This window comes from Carassius carassius, chromosome 1 (genome assembly GCF_963082965.1).
Source record: "Carassius carassius chromosome 1, fCarCar2.1, whole genome shotgun sequence".
In the NCBI taxonomy this organism is placed as follows: Eukaryota; Metazoa; Chordata; class Actinopteri; order Cypriniformes; family Cyprinidae; genus Carassius; species Carassius carassius.
In genome coordinates this window covers 33,323,396-33,340,903 of record NC_081755.1, presented here as the reverse complement: position 1 = coordinate 33,340,903, position 17,508 = coordinate 33,323,396, and the positions used below count along the sequence as shown (strand labels likewise).

At 37.9% G+C, this 17,508-nt stretch overlaps 3 protein-coding genes across 4 annotated transcripts; all 3 read left to right on the top strand.

Annotated features, from left to right (window-relative positions):
• The first annotated feature begins 66 nt into the window (after window positions 1-66).
• ccdc103 (coiled-coil domain containing 103) lies at window positions 67-3,823 on the top strand. Its single transcript, XM_059557015.1, has 4 exons — window positions 67-341; window positions 815-944; window positions 1,061-1,394; window positions 3,689-3,823. Exons 1-4 carry the CDS (start codon window positions 199-201, stop codon window positions 3,778-3,780), a joined length of 699 nt encoding a protein of 232 aa, XP_059412998.1. The 5' UTR covers window positions 67-198; the 3' UTR covers window positions 3,781-3,823.
• On the top strand, window positions 1,427-2,914 carry LOC132146434 (Ig-like V-type domain-containing protein FAM187A). The gene has a single exon (XM_059557014.1). It carries the CDS (start codon window positions 1,572-1,574, stop codon window positions 2,847-2,849), a length of 1,278 nt encoding a protein of 425 aa, XP_059412997.1. The 5' UTR covers window positions 1,427-1,571; the 3' UTR covers window positions 2,850-2,914.
• Window positions 3,824-3,902: 79 nt separating the features above from the next.
• Window positions 3,903-16,159, top strand: abi3a (ABI family, member 3a). Of its 2 annotated transcripts, XM_059557012.1 has the most exons (11): window positions 3,903-4,037; window positions 5,006-5,176; window positions 6,855-7,034; window positions 8,928-8,986; window positions 10,806-10,901; window positions 10,996-11,294; window positions 13,060-13,179; window positions 13,386-13,517; window positions 13,721-13,816; window positions 15,009-15,125; window positions 15,279-16,159. In XM_059557012.1, exons 1-11 carry the CDS (start codon window positions 3,906-3,908, stop codon window positions 15,440-15,442), a joined length of 1,566 nt encoding a protein of 521 aa, XP_059412995.1. In that variant the 5' UTR covers window positions 3,903-3,905; the 3' UTR covers window positions 15,443-16,159. The 2 variants fall into 2 exon arrangements, with proteins under 2 accessions (XP_059412995.1, XP_059412996.1); XM_059557013.1 differs by lacking the exons at window positions 13,386-13,517; window positions 13,721-13,816.
• Window positions 16,160-17,508: the final 1,349 nt, after the last annotated feature.

Genomic DNA, 17,508 nt, shown 5'->3' with positions numbered 1-17,508 from the left:
CGCCAGCTCCAAAGCTTGAATACGACGCGTGGTTGTTATGGAGACCAGTTTGTTTGTTATGGAGATTTGAGCTAGCGAGTTAACCTTAGCTATACTCGTATTGATTTGCTGAATTTCTGTCATTTGAGGTAAATAACGTCATCAGTTCTCCTCATAAAAGTAAATTGGGTGTCTTTTCACGAAGCAGTAAGAGCAGGTATGGAGAAGTCTGGTCTGATAAATTTCAGTTCACTTGAAAAGGAGCTTCAAGCGGCGCTGGAAGCGGACAGGAGATATCAGAGGGAAAATGAAGCCAAGTTTCGTGCTCTAAACCAAAATGTCGCCAGCTATGAAGAATTCAGGTACGGTTTCGATTTGTTGTACTGTAAAATTTACATTTAATAGCTGTTAAACCTAGCTCTCCTGCCTCTCAATTTTACCGAGCAACAACTCCATGTCATTAAACTAAAACTAAAATCACACACACGAAATGATACATGAAATAAAATAAACGTGAAAAAAATGAAATAAACAAAATAAATAAACTAAAAATATACAGAAATAAACTACCAATAATCATTATATATATATATATATATATATATATATATATATATATATATATATATATATATATATATATATATGTAACGTTACGTATGTATAGACATTCGAAAAATATTAATAAATTGACGGAAATTATTTTTTTTTTACTTAAACTGAATGAAATGATAATGAAAACATATCAACATTCAAAATATTAATAAAAACTTTTTTTTGTATCTCAGTGATACTAAAATAACTGGTGTCTCCGTTTTATATGTTATGATTTCAGGGATATAGTACTTGCATCTCACTTGAAGGCCCTTGACAGAAAGGACATCTCTGGTGCTCCTCGAAAGCAGCCGTGGAATCCCATTGCTTTTGGCACAAAGCATGAGAGTGCTTTATCTGAGGAGGTCCAGGTGAGACATTTTATGATACAAATCAGCTATATGTTGTCCCAATTCTAGGTCTCACAGTACATCATCTCACCTAAGAATGAAGTGTATAACTAACTAGATTCTGGATTTACTTCCAGCCGAAGTTATCTGAGATCCAGCCAAGAAGTGCGTCAGAGTTCATCCGTGAGTGGCGCAGGTTTGCGGGAAGTTCACTGGAAAAGTACAGTCTCCTCGTGAGTCTGGGAGGCAAAGCTCTGCAGGAGATCTTCAGAACTGAGGTTGGCCTTGGTCTCATCGGCGAGTTCCTTCTGATTCTGTCACAGTGTCTGAATTCAGGAGATGAGGAAATAGTGATCGGAGTGCTAGACGGCCTTTCAAGTACTGGCCGTTTTGGGCTTAACCTGTCTCTTCTTAGTCAGGCAGAACAAAAAGCCTGTGAGGAACTTTTCCACAAGCTACAAGTTACAGCAGGTGATTCTTCTGACACCTCATTGGCTCGTGAGGCCAGTCTTACAGCAAAACTGAAAGCGTTGATGGGAAAATATGGCATCCAGAAATAGTTTGTATTGAATTTCCATTGTACCTTAAACAGTTTGTATTGTATTATATATCTTTTTTTGTTGTTGTTGTTTGTGCTGGCAGAAAAATATGCCAAGAAAAGTGCTGGCCATTTGTTTTTGGGCCATTTGCCCATTGTTACTTTCAGCCTATGAGGCTCCCGAAGACAAGGAGGACATCTTTGCCAGCAGGGCCTGTCCTGCATTTCTTGTCTTTGACTCTGCTGCCTTCCTATCTGATATGACCATTGAACTTCCTTGTCACTGTAAACCAGAGGAGACTCATTCAGTGGTGTGGTACTATCAGAAACAAGTTGGCTTCATGAACACCAAAGTCCTCACAGACTTTGAGGGCACTACGGTGGTGGAGTCATCTAAAGTTGGTCGAGGGTCCGATCTGCGCAGTCGCTTTTCCATCCGTCTGTTTAGTCTCCTCATCTTCAGGGCGCAGAAAGCTGACTCAGGGCACTATATCTGTGGCACAGCCTCTGGTGAATTCTTCTACGGCTACGATGTGGATGTGCAGGAGGTCCGTCAAGTTTTGTTTCCTTGGAGCGTCAAACAGAGGACTCAAGTACAAGAAGCAGAGCCCCTCAGCATAAAAGCTGAAAAGTTTCAGGTGTTCACCAGGTACGAGCCGTGGTCTAAATGTGACCGCTGTGACGTCCGGGGGGAGCAGATGCGTGGAGGACTTTGTTACGTCAAAAGCATTCACCTCCATGTACGTTATCAGCGTGAATCGGACACAGAGGCTTCTTGTGGTTCCTCAGCCGTTCCCCGACAGTTTGGCCTTTCTGGTAGTGGCTACGGAGCCAAGCTTGAGGTGAGGAACTGTCACACCCCCTGTCCTCCAAAACCTACGACATCTCCAGAGAGACAAGCTCTGCTGAAGTTCCTCGAGTTTGACGATCGATCTCCTTTGGGTGTCACCATCCACTTTCATAACCACCCCAGAGGCTCTGATCTGGTCTTGACCTGTCCTGGTGCCAAACCGCAGTATGCTGTGGCCTGGGATAGAGGTTCAGCACCGCTTCACCGTTCTCAGTATATGGAGGGACTGAATAAGACGTCTCGTGTCTTCATTGACACCGGTAACCACCTACACTTCAGACCCGTGCGGCTGGAAGACAAAGGCTCCTATTTCTGTTGGCTCCAAGGAGAGCTGGCTGCAGAGATCAGATTGGGGGTGTATCTGCGCTTGGGACGTTTGCGTCAAATCTGGGACCCAGAGTCTGTCTACGCGCTACAAGTTATACTTGCTTGCTACGCTGGCATCTCTGCTCTGTTTCTCCTCACTGTGATGGTCAGATTTATTTGGCAGATAAGCAAGGAAGAAACCTCTGCAGATATTAACTTGAATTTGCTGTAGTTATACTGATGCACATTTAATGTGAAGTGCAAGGTGAAATTGAATAAATGTGCTGCTTATTGAAATTTTCTGAATTTGAATGTATTTGTTTTTTAACAGACTTGAGAGTGACAAAGGAAATTAAGCACTGTGTATTTTTATTTTATTCTGAAAACATTTAAATAATAATCATTGAATACGGAATCGTAGAAAAAAGAGAGAAACATTACATATTGTACAGTGAGGGTTCAAAATATTTTTTTTCTAATTGATTATGTTTTATATATATATATATATATATATATATATATATATGATGTGAATAGTTCCCACAGCAGTGCTCTCTTAATTTCTATCTGTGAATACTCATCACTCATAGTTTCTGTAAAAATTATGTATAATCGATAATTTTAGAATTCAAGAAGACTTAAAAGCTGATTGTTATCTTTTTTAAACCAATGAAGATTTTCCAGTCGTCTGTGATTCACTGAAATATTTTTAGATGTAAAATAAAAGTAAATAAATAGTTTTTAATATTGAAAAATATTTTATAAAGCTTGTCATAAGATCTTATTCAAAGTAAAAAAATGTGTTGTAATTAAAATAATAAATAAGTTTTTTTTTTTTTTTTTTTATAAACTAATTTTATTGCGAGCTTCTTTTTATTTTCTGCTTTAAATAAGGCCTAGGGTTTTCATTTTCTGTTCAGATATTTCACATTAGTAGGTCACCATCGCTAGAGGGCGTGATTTCCCCGCTGATGGGAACCACGCTTGTGAAACCGCTAAGTAATATAAATATGTGTAGAATTATGTTATGTTTCTAGAACTATAGTAACTCTGGCTGCTAATTTATTGCAGGTTTAATTGCAAATGGCAGGACGTTCTTGTTTCCGCGTGCTCACAGAGGCCTTGATCAGATATGTGCTTGCAGCATTAAAGCAGAAGTGTGATGACAGAGGAAGGCAGCGGCGGGCGGATGGGGTCTGACTCTGAGATGACTGACATATATCAGTAGGCTGCTGTCGCATACAGGTTTCCGGAGCTGTTCCTTAAAGGTCTTTCATTCCGTCTCGAAATGAAGGATCAAAACTACTCCGAAGAAGTTACAAAAATACTGGAGGAGGCCCCCTCCGCTCGCAAAGCACTTTTAGACAACTATAACAATTTATACAAAGTAGCGGAGTACTGCGAGAGCAACTACCTGCAGGTAAGACCGCTTCACACCCACACACAGATTGAATCTGTCACCGATAGAGAAATGATGACACGTGTCATTTACAATGCAACACTTTAATTACTTTAACAGTATACTTGAGTGATACGTCTGTGCATTGCCATTGCCATTTCCTTTTTTTTTCATATAAACGCGTTTAATGTATTGTACCGTCGCGTTTATCGCAGCGTTGCGTCGTAAATATGTGGCTTTCAAGATAAAACCAGTAAAACGGACATATAACCTTGCGTTTTACCACTTTCCTCTGCTCTACGTCCCAAAACGCGTTGTGTGTGAAAGGCTCGTCTATGCAGAAATCAGTTTTTACAGTCAGTATGCTTACTCAGAGGTGTTTTTAGGGTGTATTCATTTTCCTCAGGAGTGTTTGGAGTCCCTCAGTACACTTGACGAAACCACAGATTAAAACTTTTACAGTTTGAGATCTCATCCGCTCACACTCACGTTGCTATTTGTGAAACTGGTGTTCAGTTGAAATGTGCTGTTGTACCGCATTCAAGAAGATAGACGTACAAGTGAGAAGATGAAGCAAGACTGTCTTCCTTACAGTAGAGACAGTGTCTGACTCGAACCGTTTGTGAGGTCAAGGTTTTTTCACATTACATTTGCTCCCCACAAAGACAGCAAAACAGCAGAAAACGCTTAGGGGGTGTATTAATTATGAAAATATAACACTGCTGAAAGTTTCGCGTTGAGGAGTTGTAGGTCAGTTTCACTGGCACTGTATAAAAACAACATAAGTAAATGGAAACAAGAACAATATATGAAAACGACACACAAAAAAGTTTGTTCCCCTTTTTTTTAATTGCCGCAGGATGTTAATGTCGTGTATAACATGCAACACCATGACAGCTTATATTATTCATGTATTCAAGTTGGTTGAAACATGATTTCTTGTCATCTGTGGTTAATGATTTAATTAAAGGAGGTTTCTAATTCTGCAGGCTGGAAATGACACCACCAAAGCCCTGGAGGAGACCAAGGCCTTCACCACCCAGTCCTTGGCTAGTGTGGCCTATCAGATCAGCTCTATGGCCACCAATGTGCTCAAGCTTCTGGATGCACAGACCCTGCAGCTCCGCAAGATAGAGTCCTCCATCAACCAGATCGGACAGGTACCAACCCCATTTTGAGATCATTTTGAACATGTTCTTTTATTTTGATCATGTTATCACAATACAGTCATTTTAACCAGTGAAAATTAGTTCAGTCCTATCATGCTGACTCTGAAACTTTGCCGGCTTTACAATGTCATTTCATGAAAAATGGATGTTGTCCTTTAGTTGCACTGAATTATTATTTTGTGTGTGTGTGTGTGTGTGTGTGTGTGTGTATGCTGGCTCCTTATTTCCCTTAGTAATTGAAAACTGGTACAATCTGAATTTTGCCGTACATCACCACCACATAATCACCACATTGACACCTCTTTTTTTATTTTATTTATTCCACTGTAGCCCATAAAGTAAAGAATAAATTATATAATAAAAATAAAACAAAAATGAATGTTTTTGCAAATATTTGGTTTCTGCAAATGTAAAAAAAACTGTTGTAGGTATGATAACACTTAAAAACTATAATTGCAGCATTTATTTAAAAAATTCTTTACATCTCAATTCTATTTTTTATTTTAATTTCAAAGTACTATTCTGCATCCTATGTTTATAATATGACTATGTTTTCATTTAGAAGATGATTGGACTTCTAAATGATTAAGATTATGACCTTCAGTTTTGTGATACATTTTAAGTGAGCAAGAATCTGTGAAGGGTTTCAAAAAAGACTCCCACTGTCAAGTGATTAAGGACAGAGTACTGTTGTAGAAATGTCCCAAAGCTCAGTGTAGGTAGTCACTGTTTAGGGCCCCTGTCTCCCGGGTGATAATACTCCTTGCCACCATGGCCCCCTCCTTCCCCCTCGATTCCCTTGGCTCCTCTCACTGCAGCTGGGACTCCAGCACAGCATTCCAGCGCGCTCCGTGCCCAGCCTGCCTAACCAGGTCACCTGAGGCAGGGCTAAAGCGGGGGTAAGCCAGATCCCAGACTTGGAATGAAAGGACTACTGTTCTCTCACTCAGAAACAAAGTTTGAACCCTGATTGATGTCCTCCATTGTCTGCCCTGTGCCCAGGAAGAGCTGTAACAAGCAGGCCTGGAATAATGGTGGTCCTTCTCACCCTATCTGAGGGCTCACAGAGGAACGCCAGATTGGTGTTTCAGGGTGTAGGCCTATCTAATGGCTTCGCAAGGTCGAACAACATCACTTCCTCCTACATGACAAACTAAACTTTTACAGAGGGAGTTGAGTAGACTGGAACAGTCTAATATTTATATTTATATTTTTAGTTAAGCTTTATTTCACTTAACACAAACAGCAGATGTACCATTGTTGAATTGTGAAGTAATACATGTTTAGTAAAACAAATGTAAAAATATGCATTGAAATATTAGTTAATTGATTAATAAAACTAAATGTGAATACAAAGCATTTAAAAATAAATATGCATTATCAACAATAATAATTTATCAGTCATTATTAATAAATATGCCTGGAGTGTCTGCTGTGTTTGCTGAAGAATAATTATAAATCTTTCCTCAACAGATCCATATTATAATACAAAAAAATATATTTTACTGCAAAATGCTACAAAGACCAGAATCAGTGTTTTTCAGAGAAACATTTAACGATTGATGACAGTGCGGCATGTAGATTGGCAATATTTGTTCACTTATTAAAAAAAATAGTTTTTGAGATTTCTAGGAGTAATTTCCCCCCCAATATCTGTACTTGTATACAGACCGTGGACATGCACAGGGAGAAGGTGGCCCGCAGAGAGATCGGCGCTTTCACAGTTGCCAAGAGGGTTCCACGCAGTCATAAGGTTGTCCCTCCAGCAAAAAATAAAGAAGCCAAGATCAAGTACTCCCGCACACCCATCTCTTTCTCTAGCCTGGACTCAGTCGGCCATGGCGTGAAGGTGAGCACACATATCATTTCATAAATTGGGTTTACCCTTCAAATTGTGCTGCCAAAGTTATGCATTGGGGTGCTACACTGAGTTATCTATCAACAGTGCTTTAGCCATTAAATATATACATGATGTTTCTGTAGATTTAGTGTCTGAGGGGAAAAACATTCAAATGCAGTGGCAAATACATGACTTGCAATGAAGAAGAGACAGTGTTTTTGTGTTATCCAAACATTCAGTACAACTAAATCAGATTTATTTGCCATGGTTTCCACACAAACTGCATGCCTGTTGCTTGCTGTACTGATTTTATCATCATAAATATATACAGTTGTACTATGTGAAATCTCAAAACCCAGGATTATTTAGTAGTTTAGAGTAAAGTGGAAACCAAATGGAATAATATACGCCTAGATCACTGGATCTTTCCTATGACTCTGTATTAACAATGAAGATGTTGAGATTTTAAGATGGAACATTTTAGCCGTTTCTTCATGTGACTTTTAATTTCTTCCCATCGCAAAAAAGGCAAAATGGTGAAAGTAGCATTCGATGTTAGTTTAGCTTTTGTTAGTTTTGTCACACTTGACCACATCCTGTTATACAGCAGTTAGTCTGACATCAATGAACCGTACACACACACATTCAGATCACTCTTCTTTCCTACCTCCTCCACACTTCTTTTCCCTCACACACACACACACACACACACACACACACACACACACACACGCACACACACACACACACACACACACACACACACACACACACACACAGTTGGCTGGCTACCAGGAACTAAGCAGCGTGGGAAAAGCAGCTAGTCATTAATTGGTGTTACCCATGCTAAGCTAGCTCATTGATTCCCCGCTAGGTCCGTATAGCAGTGAGCAGACAAACAAACACAAAGCATCAAGAATTTCACAGGAATGCACTTGTCAGGCTTGTAGATACATCGGCACGAAGCCACAGAAGACTGTTGAAGCACACATTTATATTAAGAATATCATGTAGCATACACACATTGCATGCACATGTAAACACAAACACACATTTATACATTGATATACTTATAAAAGGTAGTTCTACATGTGAAGAGTTATGGTTTCAATCATAAATTGATCCTCTACACTAGGTTAGTGCAAGATTTTTTACACTCTTCAGCAAGATCATGCATTAAATTGATGAAAAAAACATTTTCTGTTTCAAATAAATGCTGCTTTTTAAACTTGCTGTTATATGAAGCAGCACGACGTCGTTGTGGATCACGTGACACTGTAGACCGGAGTAAGGCGTTATAAAAAATATTGAAAAAAGTTATTTAAAATTGTAATAATATTTAACAATATTACAGTTTTTACTGTATTTTCACCAAATAAATGCAGCTTTGATGAGCATGAAAGACGACTTGCAGAAACTTTAGGGGGAAAAAAATGAAATATTAATGTATATTTATTCACTTCATGTTTGACTGTAAAGCTGAAGTGTGTGATTTCATTAAAAAGAAATACAGAAATAACAATGAAAATGTTTTCAAGCAGGTTTCCCTGAACACTACGCACTAGTGTCAAACAGACTCAATCATATTGGTTGAGCCAGTGCTGCTGTGTAGATTTGCTCAAACGAACAGCAATGTACTGATAGCATCACTGAGCCACAGTGTTTACACTTTTTGGGGTTAGCCAGTAAATAAAGTTTCTATTCCTGGAGTAAATGTGCAGTTATTTTGTTTTCAATATATTCTGCATTCTCAGGAAAACACAGTAAACATGTGAGGTTGGCTATTGCTAATAGAAGGAGTCAGGGAGGTCAGTCTTTAGTTTGTCTTTGGATTGTGTTTGTTTGGATGTTATAATTTAGTTCCTTTCAAAAATGGCTAATCTTGAGATTTGTTGTTTTCAGGATTCTGGTCAGCCGCAGGTAAAAACAGCTACCATGACACGGAGCAGCAGCACACTGAGGTACGTCCAGCTCTGTTCACACAGGACCAGTGTTAGTTTAGTATTATTATATACTATTACAGTATAGTACATACTATAATGATATATATATATATACAGTACAGACCAAAAGTTTGGAAACATTACTATTTTTAATGTTTTTGAAAGAAGTTTCTTCTGCTCATCAAGCCTGCATTTATTTGATCAAAAATACAGAAAAAAACAGTTACTTAAAACTTAAAATAATAGTTTTCTATTTGAATATACTTAAAAAAAAAAATTATTCCTGTGATGCAAAGCTGAATTTTCAGCATCATTACTCCAGCCTTCAGTGTCACATGTAACATCCAGTCTATCACATGATCATTTAGAAATCATTCTAATATTCTGATTTATTATGAGTGTTGGAAACAGTTCTGCTGTCTAATATATTTGATGAATAAAAGGTTAAAAAGAACTGCATTTATTCAAAATATAAAAAAAATTCTAATAATATATATATTCTAATAATATATTTTCTTTACTATCACTTTTTATCAATTTAACACATCCTTGCTAAATAAAAGTATTGATTTTATTTAAAAAGAAGAAAAAAAATTACTGTCCAGTAGTGTATATTGTTATTACAAATAGCTTAGCAAATAGCTAGCTGTTTCCAACTTTGATAATCATATTGATCATGTGATAATGATCCTAAAAATTCAGCTTCGCATCACAGAAATAAATGATAATTTAAAGTATAATAAATTTAAAAACGATTATTTTAAATTGTTATAATATATCACAATATTATATTTTTTTCTGTATTTTTGATCAAATACATGCAGGCTTGATGAGCAGAAGAAACTTCTTTCAAAAACATTAAAAATAGTAATGTTTCCAAACTTTTGGTCTGTACTGTATGTATATATATATATATATATATATATATATATATATATATATATATATATATATATATATATAATGTATGTATGTATGTGGGTGTGTTTGGGTGTGTGTATGATAATAGTTCATTAATATTTTAAATCTGTCTGTCTGTCTGTCTGTCTGTCTGTCTGTCTGTCTGTCTATCTATCTATCTATCTATCTATCTATCTATCTATCTATCTATCTATCTATCTATCTACCTATCTACCTATCTACCTATCTATCTATCTATCTATCTATCTATCTATCTATCTATCTATCTATCTATCTATCTATCTATCTACCTATCTACCTATCTACCTATGGCGTCTGTGATAACTGAGAAGTGTCTGAAATTTTTTCCTGTATCTTGCACCATGAGTGCTGTGATGCTGTTTACTTTTAAAAACGTATCGAGACTTTTGCAGGTTTTAATTGTTATGCAGTATCCACCTTTTTTGATCACAAGTATGCATCCTGTGTTTATTCATCACCTGCCACCCACCTGACCACAATCACCCTATGAGAAACTACAATGGTTGTCAGCACATCTCTTTTTATTTGATCCTCCACCAAAAATGTGTCTGTTGTTCATTTAAAAAAAATAAAAAAAATTGACATCTTATATATTACTAATACTAAGCTCACATGTCTCAGGCTTCTGTTCCTCTTCCTTCTCAGTTAGAGGGCCTTTCTCCAGGAAGCGATTTTAGTTTTGTTTTACCCACTTCCCTTCTTTGCACTGCCTGAAAGCAACATGGTTTGCGTTGTGGTAATTTAAGTTTCTCAGAAAGAGCACTTTAGTCATGCACGTGTCTTTTTAGAGCAGTGTCCTAAGTGGCTTTCTATATAAAATACAGAAGTACTTACATGCCTAATATTGACTCTCTGACTGCTCAATATGTGTGTCTGTGTCTGTATGTGAATTAAGTCGAAGCAGCCGTCCACCTGAGCCTGTCCAGTGTCCTGTGGCACCCACTCTCTCTCATGGAGCGTCCCTCACCTCGCTCAATGACAAGTCTATTGCGTAAGAGCACATAAAGTGTTGTATAATTTCGGATTATAATGCTAACATCAGATTTATATCACTTCTCATAACTGGATTTCTTCCATGGCTGCAGTTCAAGTTTTGGTAAAGCCGTGCCGCCTCCTGTGGTGCCCAGCTGGCCCACCAGTCCTGAGGTTGACATCATTGACACGCTGCTGGGTGAAGGGCCTCCTCCACCACCCCCACCGATGGAGGCAGAGGGCGAACAGGAGCATGGGCTGGAGACCGGTCCACCCCCACCTCCACCACCTCCTCCCCTCGACTGCACCAACATCCCCCCGCCCCCTCCTATGGCCACCTCAGTGAATGCACCTGATCCCAGCAGCCTCATGGCCATACCACCTCCTCCACCAGCTCCACCTCTTGAAACAGGTTAGTCCCTGCTGATTGACAGACTTCAGCATCATACTATAACACGGTTACACCATATGACTACTAGACATAACTAGATGTGATGTGTGATCAGGGAGTGAGCTTTTTTGTTGTTGTTGTTGTCCTAACCAGCTGTTCAACTTCTGAATGTAAACTGTCAATTTTTGGGGGTCTGTTAAATTTTTTTTTTATGTTTTAAAAGAATTCTTCTCACCAAGGATGGGTTTATGTTGCATTTATTTGATTAGACAAAACTATGTCTTAGAGAGAATGTAAATACAGTAATATTGTGAAATAGTATTAAATTTATTTGATTAGACATAACTATGTCTTAGAGAGAATGTAAATACAGTAATATTGTGAAATAGTATTACATGTTTTAATGCATTTTTAAGTGTAATTTATTCCTGTGATGCAAAGCTGAATTTTCAGCAGTCATTACTGTTTTCCTGTGTCACATGATCCTTTAGAAATCTCTCTCATATGCTAATTTGCTGCATAAAGAAACATTTCTTATTGTTGAAAACAGTAGTGCTGCTTAATATTTTTGTAGAAACTGATACAATATTTTCCAGGATTTTCCAGAGGGGAAAACATTTATTTGATATAGAAATATTTTATAACATCATTTATAAATGTCTTTACTACCACTTGTGATCAATTATTAGGTATTAATTTCTTTAAATAATATATATTGAGAGGTTTTGACTGTTATATTGCAGAGATGTTTTATGTTAAGTGTGGACAGACTGGTTAAAGAGTTATTTCACCCAAAAATGAAAATTAGCCTGTGTTTTACTCACCCCAGAGGCATCCTATGTGTACGTGACTTTTTACTTTTAGACGAATCCAGTCAAAGTTATGTAAAACATTTTACTGGCTATTCCAAGCTGTATCATTGCAGTCAGCAGGTGTTACAGTGCTTCAGTCCAAAAGAAGTGAAATAAAAAGCACCCATCCATTAAAAAAATCAACAAAGTCCTCCTATAGTGAATAGATGCATTATTGTATGAAAAATAGCCATATTCAAAACTTAATAATCATTATGTAGCTTGTACTCACTGTTGTACACGGAAGCATCTCCGAGAGGATGACATATGGTCATGCGCTGCTGAGTCTCGGGAAAACCAACGTTTTTTAACAGAAGCAAAGGAAGCAAAGTTTTCTTACTTTAGCAAAGGAAACCCAGTCTCCTCTTGGCTTATATTGGAATCCTCCGACATTTTTCTTTACAAATCCTCCGTCTTGTACTTCTAATTAGTGAGTGTTGTTTTGTTTTGATCTCTCCGCTGTGTTTCTGCATGCATCACTTCTGAGCGGTGCCTGTGCAACACTGACCTCATACATCATCTTCCCTGAGCTGCTTCTGTTTACAACTGTGAGCACAAGCTAGATTCAAGTTTATTATGTTTTGAATATGGATATTTTTCTTACAAAAACGCATCGATTCACTGCAGGAGGCCTTTGTTCTGCCCCCCCCCAGGAGCCATGTGAGACACTTTTTTTATTTTATGGATGGGCACTTTTTATCTAACTTCTTTTGGACTAAAGCACTGCAACACGACTAAAAACAAGGAAATGTTATAAACTATCCACAACATTTTTTTAATAAAATAAAAATAAAGTATGTTCTGAAAATATAAATGTGCTGTAAGAATTCAATCCAGTCAGCAGACATATTTGTATTCTGTAGTGAAGTCAGAGAAAACTAATCCTATGACAGTAGTTAAAAATCACAAATTGAATGGAGAACGTTTGTGTGTAGTGGCTGAGGAGAATGGATTTCCTCTACCAGAAGCTCCCATTGACATGCCCCCTCCACCAGCCCCTGATGGCCTTGATCTTCCAGCCCCACTGCCTCCGCCGTGTGACCACAACTTTGAAGGTACAAAAGTGGCAAAACAAAGGTGGTATTTTGTTTTGTATGATGCATTATATCTTGCTCCAGAATGCTCAGTTTGTATGATTACATGTTTGCTTTGTCTTACAGGCAGCTTATTTATGCTTTATATCTTGGTGTTGCTGTTGTTTATTTCTGTGAGCTCTTGTGCTCTTATTTTCACACTTGTCTCTCTCTGTCTTTCCACTCAGCTCCTCGCTCTCGCCGCTCACGGGTGCGACGTCATCCTCCTAGCTCTCGCTCGCTGTCTCTGAGGGTTCGCATGGGCCCCAGCGCTCGCTCGCTGTACACACGCTCGCTTTTTCTGCCTTCTGCTCAATCATGTAAGGCCCCGCTCCTTCCCAAGACCCGATTTGTTAAAGCCACCCCCTCAGATTTCATTGATAGTTTCTCATTTTGTTACCAAATATATTGACACCATATCCCAAAATAGATTCTTATTTAGCCATGCATACCATCCAAAGACCATTTAGTTCATTTTTATTGTTCAACCCTCAAATTTGTTCCCTTGATAAACACCTGTCAGTCATGATACCCCCACCCCCTCCATACCCGCCTCCCCTGGCTCCGCCGGTTTCGTTCAGCCCGTTGTGCAGGATCCCTGCCCGCCTGGAGCACCTGGGTAAGTGAGGCCTCTCTGTGCGTTGCTGTCTGACATTCTGCTCTTTCTTTATATTTGCCGCTTCCCCAGTCTGCTCTCCAGCAAGCCAAATCAGCACATGACATGACCTCAGATCACACCATCCTGCACACAACAGGACACTCGATCTACATCCTCAGCCGAGTTAGATCTCTCTGTTAAAGGGATAGTTCAGCCAAAAATGAAAAGTCTGTCGTCATTGACTCACCATCATGTCAATACAAACCTGTACTCAACTCAACTTTTAAGAATTGAATACACTACATGACTTTTAAAATCTGAACCGATTTTAACACTAGGCATCATACACATTTACAAAGGACTGTTCTAAAATCGGCTGAAAATATCAAACATGTTTGATATCCTCCGACTGGATGGAATCAAAGTCTGAAGCTAAAACATTTGGACTTTGTGACCATCATACACAATGCAATTTTCTATTGAATCTGTCAACTCAAACCTGAAGACTAGCTCTGACTTTCAGCAGAACATACTTTTCAGAACATACTTCAGCAGACTTTCATTAAGTGTCGACTGATCATAAATGTAAATGGGGGGGAAACCAGTGCAAATGTCATGTAGATATATTCCGACCTTTAGCTACAAAAAGGGCAAAGAAGAAACAAGTCATCAGAGAAATAATCCATCCAATTTATGCACTACAACATTGTTGTTATTGACTACAACTATTAACAAAATTAAAAAACAGGTGCTCAATTAACTGTAGAAAACTTAAAAAAAAATTTCAATTCAATTTCAACCCACTTTATTAGACATCTTAACCTATTAAATATTGTTTTACATTATTAAAAATCTTACCGACCCCAAAGTTTTGAACCGTAGTGTAACACTAGAGTAGAGTCAGAAGAAAATAAACTAACACTGCTGCATTATATTCCAAGTCTTCTGAAGCCGTTTGTTTGTCTTTGGTGAACGATCGCTGTAAAGATGAAGTGTGTGATTTCTAGTGTATATGCATTGGTGTTAGTTGTATTATTTGATCAACCGTGTAGGCGTCCATATGTTTCAGACGGAAAAAAATAATAATTGTTTGATTGTCACATTTTTGTTTGATGTGGCTTGTTGAACGGAAATCACCCACATCTCCTTCAAACACAGTTGTGCAGAAGCACTTTGTCAGTTTTGTTAACTTTGTGTGTCGATGCACATTTAGACCTTGAGATTCCAGCACCGCCACCACTAGACAGTTACGACAACTTTGAAGAGATGCCCCCTCTACCTCCTCCCATTGATTATGACATAACTGCACCAGCAGACTATTTGGATAAAGGTAAGCTTATTTCTGATGACTCGTTCAGGTACAGAATCTGCATTGTGAAAACAACTGTATTGACATCTAAGACAGATCACACATTCAGAACAAGAGATATTAATTATATATCCAGGTAGTGATTTTTTCATTGTACTTCTCTTTCCTACCAAGTGGTGGCACTATATAACTACAACACAGGCAAGCCGGGCGACCTGGTGTTTCAGGAGAGCGATATCATCTACCTCACCAGCAGGAATGAGGATGGCTGGTGTGAGGGCTTTCTCAATGGAGTTAAGGGATTTTTTCCTGGCAACTATGTAGAGTCCACCGCTTAACTGGCCATTAGAAGCCAGAACGCAAGTGAATGAAGTATCGAGGCCGAAGGAACCTTTCATTTCAATTTCTATAGTAAAACAGTAAAGTCCGCTGTATAAATGAAACTGCAGAAATGTTTTTATACTATGGTGACCTTTTAAAACGTTTTAAATGGAATTAACATGCTGCATGCTTAAACCAGCAGAGATGAGTTTGTGTTTTTAAGTTGACTTTAGTCTTCAATGATGATGATGATGATGATGATGATCATAATTGATCTCTCAGGACTTTTAAGTTACATTTCGTAATGTACAACATATTAAGAAACATTTTTGTACATTTAGTTGTATTTGATAAGTTAAGCTCACAAAGTCGTGTTAAATAGTGGATGTTTAGTGGTTAATTCTCTAAGCATATTTTCATGGTTTGTTGGAATAGGCAATTGTGCAAAGTGAACATTGAAGTAATATATAATAATAGATATGTGTAATATATTATAATGCAGTTTCCTAATTAAAAGCCTTTTATTAGTTATGCTAAATTACATTTAATTGATACAATTTTCTTGATTCCCTTGCAAGTAAAATACAGTATTTTCCAAAACATTTTATGCTGTTTAGTGAATTAAATGTTATGCACGACACATTGGCCCAATTCACAATTTCAATGTTTTATGATACCAAGTTAGCATTTACAGTCCACAGAATCAATAAACTGTTGAAGGTAATGTCTAGGAATGAAGTTGCATTTGTTTTGTCATTTCTAACCATCCACTTTTTTTCACTTTATTTATAAGATCGTTTGACCTCTTCATTTTACATTTATGCATTTAGCAAACACTTTTATTCAAAGTGATTTACAAAAGATAAAACTAAATAAATTCATAGTATACAATGGCAGGTTTATTTGACAACTAGATGAGGAGTTCATTCATGGGGAACTGGTTCATCAGCACCATTCGTAAACTTAAATGTGTTTCTCTTTATTTGACATATATAATGTGTATTTGGACACTGAGGTACGGGAGTCAATACCAGGGATCTTTACTAGATTAAATAGCAAGACTTTCTTGATCATCTGTCTTTGCCAGAAAGATCATATTGATTCACCAGCTGTACCAAAACCAGGACAACACAAACCAGCCTGGACTTATTTTTCACTTTCATCTGCGAGAAGCAGTATAATGATATAGACAATATAACGCCTGTTCTTTCCTGGTGAGGTTACTGAGGTAAATAAAAGACAAATAATGAAGCACACTGTGGATGGTGCACTCTTTTAGAAAAGAAAAGTTAAAAGTAATAAAAACCAAAACGGTCACTGGGAGGGTACCTTTTTACACATTTATAACTAAATTTCCCCCTAAGTGCTGCGAAAATAAAATGTCCACATGGTATATAGATACTGTGTGTTTAAACACCAGACAGTCACCATAAAAGTGTTCAAACTTCACTATCAGCACTTCAAACCCTCCCTCAGATAAGACTCAGTCTCAAATCAGAGCGGTGCATTCAACATCTACTTTACTGCCGTGATCACCTGTGTTCTTTGAGGTAAGACTTCTAGGTGTTTCTCAGAGATGTGCTTGAAAACCTGCTGGGTATAAGAAGTAATATTTTTACTAACTACAAAAAATGTGTATGATCCTCACCTATGCTAGTAGAATATCTGAACATGTGACTGGGCTTGTATAAATATATTGATCTGTAGGTTTTTAATAATGTTAAAGATTTCGTTTTTCGACAGCGTCAGTGTTTGTATACAAGCTAGAGTCTCTTTTGTTTTGTGATTCTGTGATTCTTTGTTGGATGGAAAGGACAGGTGAGGTCTGAAACACTGCTGACAGTAAGTGGATAAAGGAGAAATCAACATGTCCGCTGATGTGTTTCTTGAGGGGTGCTGCTCTAACATGTAGGACTACAGCAGGGGTAGGCAAGGTCGGTCCTGGATTGCCGCTGTCCTGTAGAGTTTAACTCCAGCCCTCATCAAACACACCTGAACAAGCTAATCGAGGTCTTCAGAATGACTAGGCCTACAGGCAGGTGAGGCTTTTTTCTAATCTCTGCAGGACATCGGCACTCCAGGA